The sequence below is a fragment of the Populus euphratica genome, unplaced genomic scaffold (assembly GCF_000495115.2).
Source record: "Populus euphratica unplaced genomic scaffold, PopEup_1.0 scaffold531.1, whole genome shotgun sequence".
Lineage (NCBI taxonomy): Eukaryota > Viridiplantae > Streptophyta > Magnoliopsida > Malpighiales > Salicaceae > Populus > Populus euphratica.
The window spans coordinates 111212-124145 of record NW_011500407.1 but is presented as its reverse complement, the minus strand read 5'-3'; the positions used below and the strand labels follow the sequence as shown (position 1 = coordinate 124145).

Sequence of the window (12934 nt, the reverse complement as noted above, 5' to 3'; positions counted from 1 at the left end):
AAAGTGTATTTCTTGAGCTAAAACTCCCTTTTCCTTTCATATATATATATATATATATATATATATGTGTGTGTATAATTTTGACAAAAGCATGTCTTTATTAGAATAATGGTATTTAAAATAAAAAATAATCATGATATGAAAAGTAAGTTTTAATAATAAAAAATCATATCTTAATAATACTTGACCAATTAATTCAAAAAACCTATATAAAAATTCACAATAAAAACAAACAACAAAAGATATATTTTATTCTTATTGAATATCTATGCATAATAAAAAAACAATTGTATATTAGATTCATGTATACTTATTAATAAAATAATTACTAATATTATCATAAAAACTTAAATTTTATTTAAAAAGCATGATGTAAATGTATATATTTTTAAAAAATATCATTATAATTATTTATTTTAAAAGAATTTTAATATGTTCTAACTACGCAAAATCAAGCTATGACACTATGGTATTGAATATAAGATGGAAAGTATGGTATTAAATATGAGATGGAAAGTTGTGATTGCTTTGTACAGTGCTTTTATAAAAGTGAGATATTTCTAAATTTTATAAAAAATTATAAAGATATAATATCTTTGTCATATTAATAAATGTTTTTGAATGATTAAAAATATGAAATGTAATTATAGTTATTTTTCAAAATATTTTTTATGTTGAAATGTATCAAAATAATATTTTATTATTTTTAAAAAAATTATTTTTAAAATCAATGCATCAAAATGATTCTAAATATAAAAAAAATTTAATTTTTAATAATTTTTTTTTTAAAATATAGTTTGTATCTATTTCCATTCTTTAAAATGCATGAATGGTAAAATATACAGGGGCAATAAAATATATCTGAGATGGAAAGTTGTGACTGCCTTGGATAGTGCTTTTATAAAAATGAGATATTTCTAAATTTTATAAAAAACTATAAAGATATAATATACTTGTTGTATTAATAAATGTTTTTGAATGATTAAAAGTATGAAATGTAATTATAGTTATTTTTCAAAATATTTTTTATGTTGAAATGTATCAAAATAATATTTTATTATTTTTAAAAAAATTATTTTTAAAATCAATGCATCAAAATGATTCTAAGTATAAAAAAATTTAATTTTTAATAAAAAAATTAATTTTTTTTAAAAATATAGTTTGTATCTATTTCCAATCATTCTTTAAAATGCATGAATGATAAAATATACAGGGGCAATAAAATATATCTCGTTGTTTTGTGTAATATGTGTTGGAATGAATTAAGGATAAGAAAGTGTTACAAATTTCTCTTACCTCTCTTTACATCGTGAATATAATTAGTGAAAATAATGTTATTGAATTTGTAAAATACAGGATGTTACTAGCACATTTTTCAAATATATTAAAATTTAATTTAAAATTCTATTCGTAATTAAAAAGACCAGTTCAATTTTATAAAGAATACATAAAAAATAAAAAAAAATAATTGACTTTATTAACTTTGATCATAAATAAGGATAATATCTAACTGTCCAAATCGAGATGAAGAAATAGGATCGAGATGAAGAATTAGGAGCTAATTTGAGCAACGTGGACCACGTTCACCAATAATAAATTCTTAAGGGGTCCGACCACCAAAGATCTGAGCCATATTCATTAATTAATTAGAGAAAGCAAAACTCAAATGATTACATAACTGAAATTTAAATTAGGACCGCCAAGTTTATCCTCATTTTATTTTATTTTTTTATGAAAAAAATCAGTGATTGATGTATAAACAGGTATTTTTAATATGGAATACAAATATAATTCTCAGGAGAAAATTAGGTGAGAGTAGTATTAAATAAAAGAAAATAAGAACACAGCATTGGTAGTTGTTCGGACAAAATAAAACCGTTAGTTAACTTGTATGCAAAGTTCGTTAACTTAAAAGAGTTCAAAAAAATAAAAAATAAAAAATAAAAAATAAAATGAATGCTTTTTCTTATTTTCTTGACGACTTGTGGACTTTTCATGTTACTCTCTCTCCACTATGGAAACACAAAGTCCAGTCTCTTCAAGTTCCCATCTTTAACCGTTAAAATTTCCTTCCAAGCGCTTTTTGAAGGTAACGATTCTCTCACACTTTCCAGGAAATTAATGGCCTTTTGTTTCATGGGGATATACGGTTAACAATGGATCATGGTATATGAGGATATTATAAACAAGGAAAGTGAAGTTGTAGGTTTTGTCTTGACTTGAAAAAATGGGAAGAAGAAAGGGTAGGGCCGGTTTCAAAGTTGAAGAGGTTTTGGAGTTCTTTAATCATCTCTTGGAGGAAAAGCCCTCTATTGCTTTCTTAATCCCCTTGCTTTTGGTTTGTTGGGGTATTGAGAAATGGGTTTTCTCTTTCTCCAATTGGGTTCCTCTTGTCGTTGCTATCTGGGCTACTTTTCGGGCAAGTCCATCAATTCACTTTTCTCCCGCTTTAACTTGATATTTTCTGGTCTTCAATGTCTATTTTGGATGGTGATGCAGTATTGTCTGATTATTATTTTCTTTAGTTTAGATTTTATTATCATTTGTCATTAAACTTTTGTACTTGAAAAGTTTCATATTATGGGATGTTAAAATTGGGATATACTTTGTTGAGTTCTTGAGGTCTTATGAATCTCTTATTCATTTATTTTCAAAAAAAGCTGCTGCATTTAGGTGTGATTTACTAGAGAAGGACAACTTTATGTAGTTGAAAATCTTTAAATGCAAGTACAGTTTATATTTTCTAAATCATGCTCAGGCTTATCACTCTCCCCCCAGTGTAAACAAATGTTGTGATCACTGTTTATTGTTGCCCACCCCTTTCCTCTTTTCGGTTAGACTTTGATTGTGGTAAAGTTGACTTTGATTCTAGCAGTGGGTCCTAGATTAACAACATTACTTGCATCACCTTTTAAATAACTATGGGTTGCCATTGTAGAGTTAGGTTCCTCTTGTGCTTTCAGCACAGCATGTGAAATGCTGTAAAATGAAATTATTGTTTTCCCTCTGTAGTATTGCAGTTATCAACGTAGACTTCTTGTGGAAGACCTAAACAAGAAGTGGAAGCGAGTTGTATTGAACACCTCGGTATCTCTTCTTTCTTTGTTCTCTTCTGTGATTACCCAAAATTTCGTGTTAACTAGGTTCAGTCTAATAATCTATTCACATATATGCATAGCCCATAACGCCATTGGAACACTGTGAGTGGCTGAACAAGCTGTTGATGGAAATTTGGACCAGCTATATGAACCCAAAGCTTGCAACAAGATTCTCATCCATTGTTGAGGTCAGGATTTTTTGATTGTTTTTAATTGGCTTGTGCGATATAGTCACTTTTACTGAAAATTTTCTATCCTATGCCAAGGTTTATTTGTTCATTATTGTCTGAGCTCCAAGATGTCTACTGGCTGTGTTTATATTTATGCCATCTAAATTTCCTTATGATCTTCTTGTTTAAAAGCTAAAAGCAAAAGGCACATTCCAAATGTCTGCTCTTTGTGGGGTTTTGTGAATGACACAGTGGCAGGACTACAGTTGTGCAGTGGCTTTCTTATACCACAAGAAAATCGTCCAGGAAAATGAAGCTGCAATAAAAGTGATTTCCCATCACACTCTTGTTTCCTAACTTACTAGAAAGGGGCTCTAGAACTCTGAATCATTCCCACTTTGTCATAATTTCTTGGGAATCAATCATAAGAACACGTAATCATTTGAAAAATGGTGTTTGATTGATTTGGTATCACACTTCCACTTCTTTACTGATTGATTTGGTATCACACTTCCATTTCTTTACTGCTAGAAAGGGGGCCAAGGCATTGTTCCTACCTTTTGATATTTGTTTTTGCTATTTTTTGATCTAAATGAACTTTCTCTTGCGTATATGAAGGTGTACTCATGCACACACTTGCGTGTATTTATGGTTCTTTGTGAGATCAAACAAAAAAGTTCAACATTTTTCTTTGCAGAAACGTTTAAAACAACGCAGGTTGAAGCTCATCGTAAGTGATATACTTATTTTCTCTTCTATTAATTTCCATGAAAATATAAGTTAAGATTAACATTATTGTACATGTTTCCTGAGAAAATATTACCCTTCATGTAGGAAAAAATTGAGTTGCAGGAATTTTCACTTGGCTCATGCCCACCTTCTCTGGGTCCACATGGGACTTGTTGGTCAACTTCAGGTGATCAGGTTTGGTTCCATTTTCACTTTTTGAATTTTGTTTGCTGTTTTATCCCTTCGTATAGCTTGGAAGGTATGTACATATACTTTACCTAATGCTTGCTAATATTACCTTACAATTAAATGTTAATCAACAAGGTCAACCACTCTGTTTTTTCTGTTTATTGTCTTACAAGCAACCTTATGTTTCTGTGCCTTTCAAAAATTTCTGATGCATTTGGTGGATCCAGTTATTCATTTAGTGCAAAAGACAGTAGGAGTATGCAAGTGCTCGTGTTGAAATATTACATTAATGATGTTAATGATTGGCCTATTGTATATGTTCTAGTAATCAATAGTGTGCATTTTGACATTGACTTTACTAAATATGTGGAATAGCAATAAAGTTCCAGCAAGAAATACTGAAGTTCACAGCAAAGAATGACTTGGTATCACAACAGTTTACAAAATTTAAGTCTTATAAGAAACTGCATGGAAAAAGTCAGTCTAGCTTATCTTAATTAGTTCATTATTGATTCACAACAAAGAATGACTAGTTATCACAACAGTTCACAAAAATTAAGTCTTTTATGAAACTGCATGTAAAAAGTCAATCTAGCTTATCTTAATTAGTTCATTATTGAGCCTTTTATGAGTTGAATTTAGTTGTTCGCTAGACAAGCTCATCAATACATTCCGACTAGACTTCTTACTATGAAACTCGTGCTAGTTCCAAACAACAAAAATGACCTCAAAGGAACCTTTAACAATCAAAGAGAAACAAAATTATGGAGTTTGTTAATTTGATTGCATCTTGAACCCATATTGGTATGAATTTGTAAAGAACATACAATTGTCTCTTCTTCAATACTCAATGATGCAAGTATAGGAATGGAAATTGCTTTAGAGATACGAGGAAAAGTTATTCCATTGGAAGCCTATGATTCAACGGGCATTGCATTTTGGTTTGCATTCTGTTCCACTTTGTTATGGATATATGAGCTATTGATTAAGCTAGGCACTAGATGATGAGAAGTGAGAACTAGTGCTTGAAGTGACTAAGCAAAGAATGACTTAGTTTCACAACATCTTATAAAAAGTTAAGTCTTTGATCAAATTACATGCAAAAAGTCAATCTAACTTACCTTAAATAGTTCATTAATGAGGCTTTTATAAGTTGAATTTAGTTCACTAGACAAGCTCATCAATACATTCCAACTGAACTTGTTACAATGAAACTCGTGCTAGTTCCAAACAACAAAAATGACCTCAATAACAATCAAAGAGAAACCAAATTATGGAGTTTGTTAATTTAATTGCATTCTGAACCCATATTGGTATGAATTTGTAAAGAACATACAATTGTCTCTGCTTTAGCACTAACTGATGCAAGTATAGGAATGAAAATTGCTCTAGAGATACGAGGAAAAGTTATTCCATTTGGAGCCTATGATTCAATGGGCATTGCATTTTGGTCTGCCTTTGATTCCACTTTGTTATGGATGTATAAGTTAGTGATTAAGCTAGGCACAAGATGATGAGAAGTGAGAATCGGAGCTCGAGGTGACTAATTGATGAAACTGCATGGAAAAAGTCAATCTAGCTTATCTTAAGTAGTTCATTATTGAGCTTGTCATGAGTGGAATTTAGTTGGTCACTAGACTTGCTCATCAATACATTCCAACTAAACTTGTTACTATAAAACTCATGCTAGTTCCAAACAACAAAAATGACCTCAAAAGGATCCTTTAACTAGCAAAGAGAAACCAAATCATGGAGCTTGTTAATTTGATTGCATCTTGAACCCATACTGGGATGAGTTTTTAAAGAACATGCAATTGCCTTTGCTTGCAATTGCTCAGAAGATGCAAGCTAAAGTTATTCCATTAGGAGCCTATGATTCAACGAACATTGCATTTTGGTCTGCCTTCTCCTCCACTTTGTTATTGATATATGAGTTAATAATTAAGTTAGGCACAAGATGATGAGAAGTGGAAACTGGTGTTTGAGGTGATTGAGTCTGATGTAATTAAGGTGGTTGATGAGCCAACTACCAAATGAAAAATTAAGTCATTTGACTTATAGGGTGTTTGACATTTAAGTTGAAACTGCTTTTCGTCAAAATTTGAATTTGTTTTGCTTCAAATTTATTTTTTTTAGTGTTTTTGAATTGTTTTGGATGTGCTGATGTTAAAAATGAATTTTAAAAAATAAAAAAAATATTATTTTAATGTATTTTAATAATATAAAAGTAACTTGGAAAATAACATCTACCATACTCTCAAACACTCTATTGGAATGATGATTGAGCATTTATTTTGAAATGTAAGGTGTTTAATGAAGAAAGAAAGGGAAAAGTTAAAGCACAATATAGAGGTTATAGAGACGAATACAATGTATACTAAATTGTTCTAGTGATTTTTCTAACTTAATGTGTTATCCCCCTTTCAAACAGTAATTTTTTCTCATATTTTCACATTGCATTTTTTATGCATTATGACAGCGAATTATGAATTTGGGTTTCGATTGGGATACCAGTGACATGAGCATTTTATTATTGGCTAAGCTGGCAAAGCCATTAATGGGAACTGCTCGGATTGTTATAAATAGCCTCCACTTCAAGGGTGAGGTATGTAAAATCATTTATGTTTTCTGCACTCTAAATAATTTTGTGTTGGCACTGGTTGATTGATCAAAATGTATATGGCTAATGGCTTGATTTTATGTGTTCCTCATGGATATTGACACCAAAAAATGAGTGTAAGAGAACCATCAAAGTATCTTTTACATGACCTTCCCTCATTTGTTTGGCGGGATCAGTTACTTGTACATATTAGTTTTTTTCCCTTTTGGCTACTCTCTCTCTCTCTCCCTCTCTCTCTCTTTCACATACACACACATACAAGCACACCAAAAAAGAAGAAGCAAACACACACATGGCGGTGATTTAATAAATGCTATTGACCAAATAAAGCATTTCAATATTAATTGTCAAAGAATCATTTCACCTTAATAGCTTAAGCTGTTAGGTGAGGTTTTAAAATATAATTTATATTATTTTCTAACATACTTCCTCAATTGAAAGCTGTTAGGTGAGGTTTCAAGATATAATTTATATTATTTTCTAACATGCTTCCTCAATTGAAAGCTGTTAGGTGAGATTTCAAGATATAATTTATATTATTCTCTAACATACTCCCTTAAGTGAAAGCCCTTTGGGCTTGAAACTTGCATAGACCTACATTACCTTGTGCTTAATTTTTATCAAATAAATAGAGATGGTAAGATTTGAATTTGTAACTGCTTGGTCATTAAATCTCTGATATCATATCAAAGAACCATCTCAACCGCATAGTTTAAGCTGTTAGGTGAGACTCCAAGATATGATTTATATTATTCTCTAACATTAACATCCAAAAGTAAGTTTATAAGTTGGTAATGATGGTCACATTCTCTCAGCCCTATGATTTTTTGTTACATCATTTCCTATGTTAGCCCATAGCTCCTTTATATGCCACCATAAGCATTCCATGATCTCATTCCTGGCCTCCCGGCGAATAATTTGTAAGTTTGTGCCCCAATTCTTTCTCACTCTTTTCCTCTCCTCTGCTTCATGCTCTTCTTCCTTTCTCCCTCTCCCTTTCCAACCACTTTAAAATTCAAAGCTCCAAGTAGTTTTGAAGTGCTTCTAGTAATTGTAAAAAATGCTTCTTCTCAATGTATCCATATCCTTGAGATCTTCCACTCCTTGCTTATTGCTTGGGATTTATCTGCAAAATTTAGCAAAGATCTGAAAATTCATTGCTGTGGGAGATGAACATTTGGAAATGCATTTACAATTTACTCAAGGGAGAGGATATAGGTTCTGTACTTGGGAGATATACAAGCATGGAATACTTTTTTCAAACATTTTTTTATTAATATCGTTGTAATCCTATTTGAGACTGTCAATTTTTATTGTGCATTTAATTTCTTGTTTCTTAAGCGAGCCATTCCTAAATTTCGGATTTTATTTGGCTTTCAAGTGCATCAGTTTTTTCCTTTGAGGTTGCTGTTTAATCTCTCATCTTTTTTTTTTTAACAGCTTCTCTTGATGCCAGTTCTGGATGGGAGAGCAGTATTGTACTCATTTGTGTCAACTCCTGAAGTAAGAATAGGAGTTGCTTTTGGGAGTGGAGGAAGCCAGTCACTACCTGCCACAGAGCTGCCCGGCGTTTCTTCTTGGCTGGTATTTTTTATTTATTAACTTATTTTATTCACATGAATAGGTAGTAAATTTTATATTATTTCTATTTTCATTATTTTTATTATTATTACATGGAATTTTCTAGCCTCTTGAATTAAGTATTTAGAATTCATCATGTTTCTTTTTAGCTAACTTACGACATGTACAGTATTTAGTATTTCATAATGATGTATCTTGCTGTACTTCCTTAATTGTGTTTGTTCTATTCTGCTTCTATTCTAGTTCTTCCAGTACTATTGGTCTTATAAGTGTTTGTTCTTCTTTTTCTTTAAAATTTCAGGTCAAGGTTTTAACTGACACCTTAGTTAAGACAATGGTTGAGCCTCACCGTCGTTGTTACTGTTTACCAGCAGTAGATTTAAGGAAAAAGGCTGTTGGTGGAATTGTATATGTATCAGTCATCTCAGCTAGAAAACTTTCTAGAAGTAACCTGAGAGGAAGCCCTTCAAGAAGGGAACAAAGTCATTCGTTAAATGGTAGTTTGGTGGAGCATTTTGATGATAAAGATCTGCGAACATTTGTGGAGGTTGAACTTGGACAGTTAACAAGGAGAACAGAAGTGAGACGAGGCTCAAGCCCTAGATGGGATTCAACATTTAACATGGTCTTACATGAAGATACAGGAACTCTTAGGTTACATCTTTACAACTGCCCACCCAACAGTGTGAAGTATGATTATCTAGCAAGTTGTGAGATCAAGGTACAAGCTGACTCTTATTTTGTGTAAATTAGAGAGCAACAGGTCACTTTCATTGGGTTTAATTATTGTGTGAGTTTCAGCCTTTTGTCACATGTTTTAAACATTAGCCAAAAGTTGGCGTACAGCATGCAATTATTTTTTGTTATCGTTGTAGGAGATTGAGGTTTTCAAATGAGGGGATGTTTTTTATTTCTTAATTAGTTAAACCATCATAAGCACCCTATATTGGTCATCACAGGATATTTTTCTGAATTTTTCATGAATAATTTCATCGCAAAAACTTAGGAGCTTAAATCTTATTGTTCTTTATTACATTACCACTAAACTTTAATTGATTGATTTTATTTGTCATTGAGTGACTTTTTTTAATACACATTATGTAAATTTGTAAACTACATCATTCATGCCTTGTAGATTGTAATGCACGAAGTCAAAAGACTGCAATGTTGAAATGCGTTGCCATTGCAGCCAGGTCTCCTAAAAGAAAGACTTAACATTTTCAAGCATTATATATATCTCCAAAAATGAAACGAAGCAGAGCCAAGTTTCAGAAATAAACGTGACTCTAAAATCATGGATGCAACAAGAGTGTGTGCTTTTGACTTGTATTGCCTGACATATGTTCATCTAGACATCCCTGTTTTTTTTCCTTCAGAAAAATTTCTGTGTTTCAATTAATTTAGCATCTTTTTTCTTGGTTTGTACTAGCAGATGAAGTATGCTGCAGATGATTCAACAGCGTTTTGGGCAATGGGACCTGACTCTGGTGTAGTTGCCAAACATGCTGAGTTTTGTGGAAAAGAAGTTGAAATGGTGGTTCCATTTGAGGGAGTTACTTCAGGAGAGGTAGCACATGAAATTTTTTATTGTGACTAGTTACTTGTTTTTGAGTTGCTGTGTTGTATCGATATATTTCTCTTGTTGTGCTTAACAGAAGCTAGTTATGATGGAGTATTAAAGCCTTGACTAGCCTTAGGTCATCTTTTGTTGCATCAATTGTAAAATTTCAGCTGCTGTAGAAACTAGTTTGAATCCCATATAAAATCAAATGTGGTTGATTTTGTTTCCTTTTGATGGAGTTCTAGACTAAATTGCGATACAACTTTGCACCAGCACAAGCATAGACAACTGTTGGTTTCAAATTTTGAGTAATTGATAACATGCAGTTGTTTTTAAACTTTCATCGTGTTATATGCAATTGATATCAAGTAACTCATTCTAACTTGTGTCAGTAGAGGATTTAATGATGATAACTAAGCCATTTCTCTTGTTTATATGCATGTGGCAGTTGACTGTCAAGCTTGTAGTAAAAGAATGGCAGTTCTCTGATGGTTCCCTTAGCTTGAACAAGTTCAATGTTAGCTCTCAGAAGTCGATGTATGGATCATCAAATCTTCTTTCAAGAACAGGAAGGAAGATTAATGTGGTTATCATGGAGGGAAAAGATCTTATTTCAAAAGAAAGATCTGGAAAGTGTGATCCATATGTTAAACTGCAATATGGAAAGGTAGGATTCTAGGTTCTTCATGTATGTATGGGAAACTGAAGCCGATCCATATGTATGGGATATGAATTTGAAACTGAAGCCGATCCATATGTATGGGAAACTACATAAATACTTCACAAGAGTATTTGCGTTTGATTCTGATCATGCTTCTAACCTGTCTCCTCAGGTCCTACAGAAAACACGGACTGCACACAATTCTAATCCTTTCTGGAATCAAAAGTTTGAATTTGATGAGATAGTAGATGATGGATGCCTTAAGATTAAATGCTACAGCGAAGAAACCTTTGGAGATGAAAACATTGGTAGTGCACGAGTAAATTTAGAAGGTTTGCTGGAGGGATCAATCAGGGACATATGGGTTCCCCTTGAAAGAGTGAATTCAGGAGAATTAAGGCTTCAAATAGAAGCAGTCAGAGTCAATGACTCTGAAGGATCACGGGTATGATTATATCATATTTAAGGTTTAACAATACTGTATTTCCTGTAGTTTACTAAAATGCATTTTGAAAATCAAAAAGCCATTTCATGGCATTAAAAATTAAGGCAGTCACCTGACACCATAATAATGTTTGAAAGATGCAAAAGCTTATTTCATCTGGACATGTGAAGGTGCGTTGACCTGTAGACATGTAAAACATATTAGGCTGACCTGCTTGCTTGCTTCGCTGATGTATATCAGTTTTTGAAGTTCAGATTTGTTCATAACCAGCTTGTTTTTAAGAGTGCAAACAAGCTGTTGTATTACCAAGCTATTATGAACGGCTTGTTGTCAGCGACCTAATATTCTGAAATCCTTATAGCTAATGATATTATTGTTTTTTTGTTCCTCGAATATGCTTAGGGTTCTGTCTCAGGTTCATTCAATGGTTGCATTGAACTTATCCTTGTTGAAGCAAAAGATCTTATTGCTGCTGATATTAGAGGGACAAGTGATCCATATGTGAGGGTGCATTATGGAAGCTTGAAGAAGAGAACAAAGGTATGTGGTCTGGTTTATGCCCTGCTGTTGCTTCTGTTGGATGTTACAACACTTCAATCACTTACCTAACGTTCCTTGTCTTGTCCTTCAGGTTATGTACAAAACTCTGAATCCTCAATGGAATCAGACCTTGGAGTTCCCTGATGATGGCAGTCTCTTGGAGTTGCATGTGAAAGACTATAATGCCTTGCTTCCAACCTATAGTATAGGTGATTGTGTTGTAGAGTATCAGGGATTGCCTCCAAACCAGACTTCTGAGAAGTGGATACCTCTCCAAGGAGTAACAAGGGGAGAGATCCACGTTCGGATAACTAGGAAAGTTCCAGAACTACAAACAAGAAGCAGTTTGGAGGCTGATGCATCTTTAACCAAATCACACCAAATTTCTAACCAGGTGATGATAATGTGTTACAGGATGATAGTCCTGTACACCACCTCTAGACCAATCAATTTGACATTCTCAAGCTCTTTATCTTGTATAATCACTGCTGCTGTTTCTAAATTTAAGCTTTCTACGGGATCCCTTTAAGCTAGTGACCAATATTTAACGATGCCATGTGATTTTCTCTTTCCTTGCAAAACTTGAGTTTTTTTCAATCCATACTTTTATTTTTGCTCTTTTTATTGGATCCATGATGAAATCTTATCTGATTATTATGTTTTTCATGAATTAACATATGTTTTCAAGTCTGAAGTTGTTTCTTTGAATGGGTTTTGACCAGATGAAACAATCGATGATCAAGTTGCAGTCTTTGATTGAGGATGGCAACCTGGAGGGACTCTCGACAGTCCTGAGCGAGATGCAAAGCCTAGAGGACATGCTAGAAGAGTACACGGTACAGCTCGAGACTGAGCAAATGCTTCTACTGAACAAGATAAAGGAGCTTGGTCAGGAAATTATGAGCTCATCATCTTCCTTGAGCACAAGATCTTCTGGATTTTGATGACCCATGTTAGTTTACTCTCTACACATAACTAATTACACTTTAGTATTAGAGGGGGGGGCCAACTATATTGTATTATGTGAAGCTTATAAACTCAGATCATGAGTATCAAGTAAATAAATCGGGCCTTCACGTTTCACAATACGAAGTGGCATCTTATAGTAATAGGTATTATTTAGTACGTGGCTGTGAATGTTTTTTAAAGTATTTTTTATTTAAAAATATTTTTAATATATATATATATATTAAAATTATTTAAAATAATTAACAAAAGTAATAATTGGAATCCAAGAAAAAAGAATTTTAATTTTTTTAAAAAATATTTTTAAAATAAAAAAAGGATAAAAATCAAAATTGTAATAATAACTGCATTTCAAATGAGTTTTCCAAAAGAAA

General features: G+C 32.4%; 1 protein-coding gene across 1 annotated transcript; it reads left to right on the top strand.

Annotated features, from left to right (window-relative positions):
* Positions 1 to 1956: 1956 nt before the first annotated feature.
* LOC105114468 (extended synaptotagmin-1-like) lies at positions 1957 to 12682 on the top strand. The gene is made up of 14 exons (XM_011011016.1): positions 1957 to 2419; positions 3013 to 3087; positions 3179 to 3286; positions 3966 to 3998; positions 4103 to 4192; positions 6666 to 6791; positions 8247 to 8390; positions 8689 to 9108; positions 9820 to 9954; positions 10397 to 10615; positions 10782 to 11054; positions 11457 to 11594; positions 11686 to 11988; positions 12317 to 12682. Exons 1-14 carry the CDS (start codon positions 2228 to 2230, stop codon positions 12536 to 12538), a joined length of 2478 nt encoding a protein of 825 aa, XP_011009318.1. The 5' UTR covers positions 1957 to 2227; the 3' UTR covers positions 12539 to 12682.
* The last annotated feature ends 252 nt before the right edge of the window (positions 12683 to 12934 follow it).

What these genes read in the sequence shown, in the direction of transcription:
- LOC105114468 (XM_011011016.1), top strand. Translation starts at nt 2,228, where the DNA reads ATGGGAAGAAGAAAGGGTAGGGCCGGTTTCAAAGTTGAAGAGGTTTTG. An exon ending in GAGTTGTATTGAACACCTCG is followed by an intron (nt 3,088 to 3,178) that starts GTATCTCTTCTT and finishes ATATATGCATAG; the next exon opens with CCCATAACGCCATTGGAACA. An exon ending in TAGCAAGTTGTGAGATCAAG is followed by an intron (nt 9,109 to 9,819) that starts GTACAAGCTGAC and finishes TTGTACTAGCAG; the next exon opens with ATGAAGTATGCTGCAGATGA.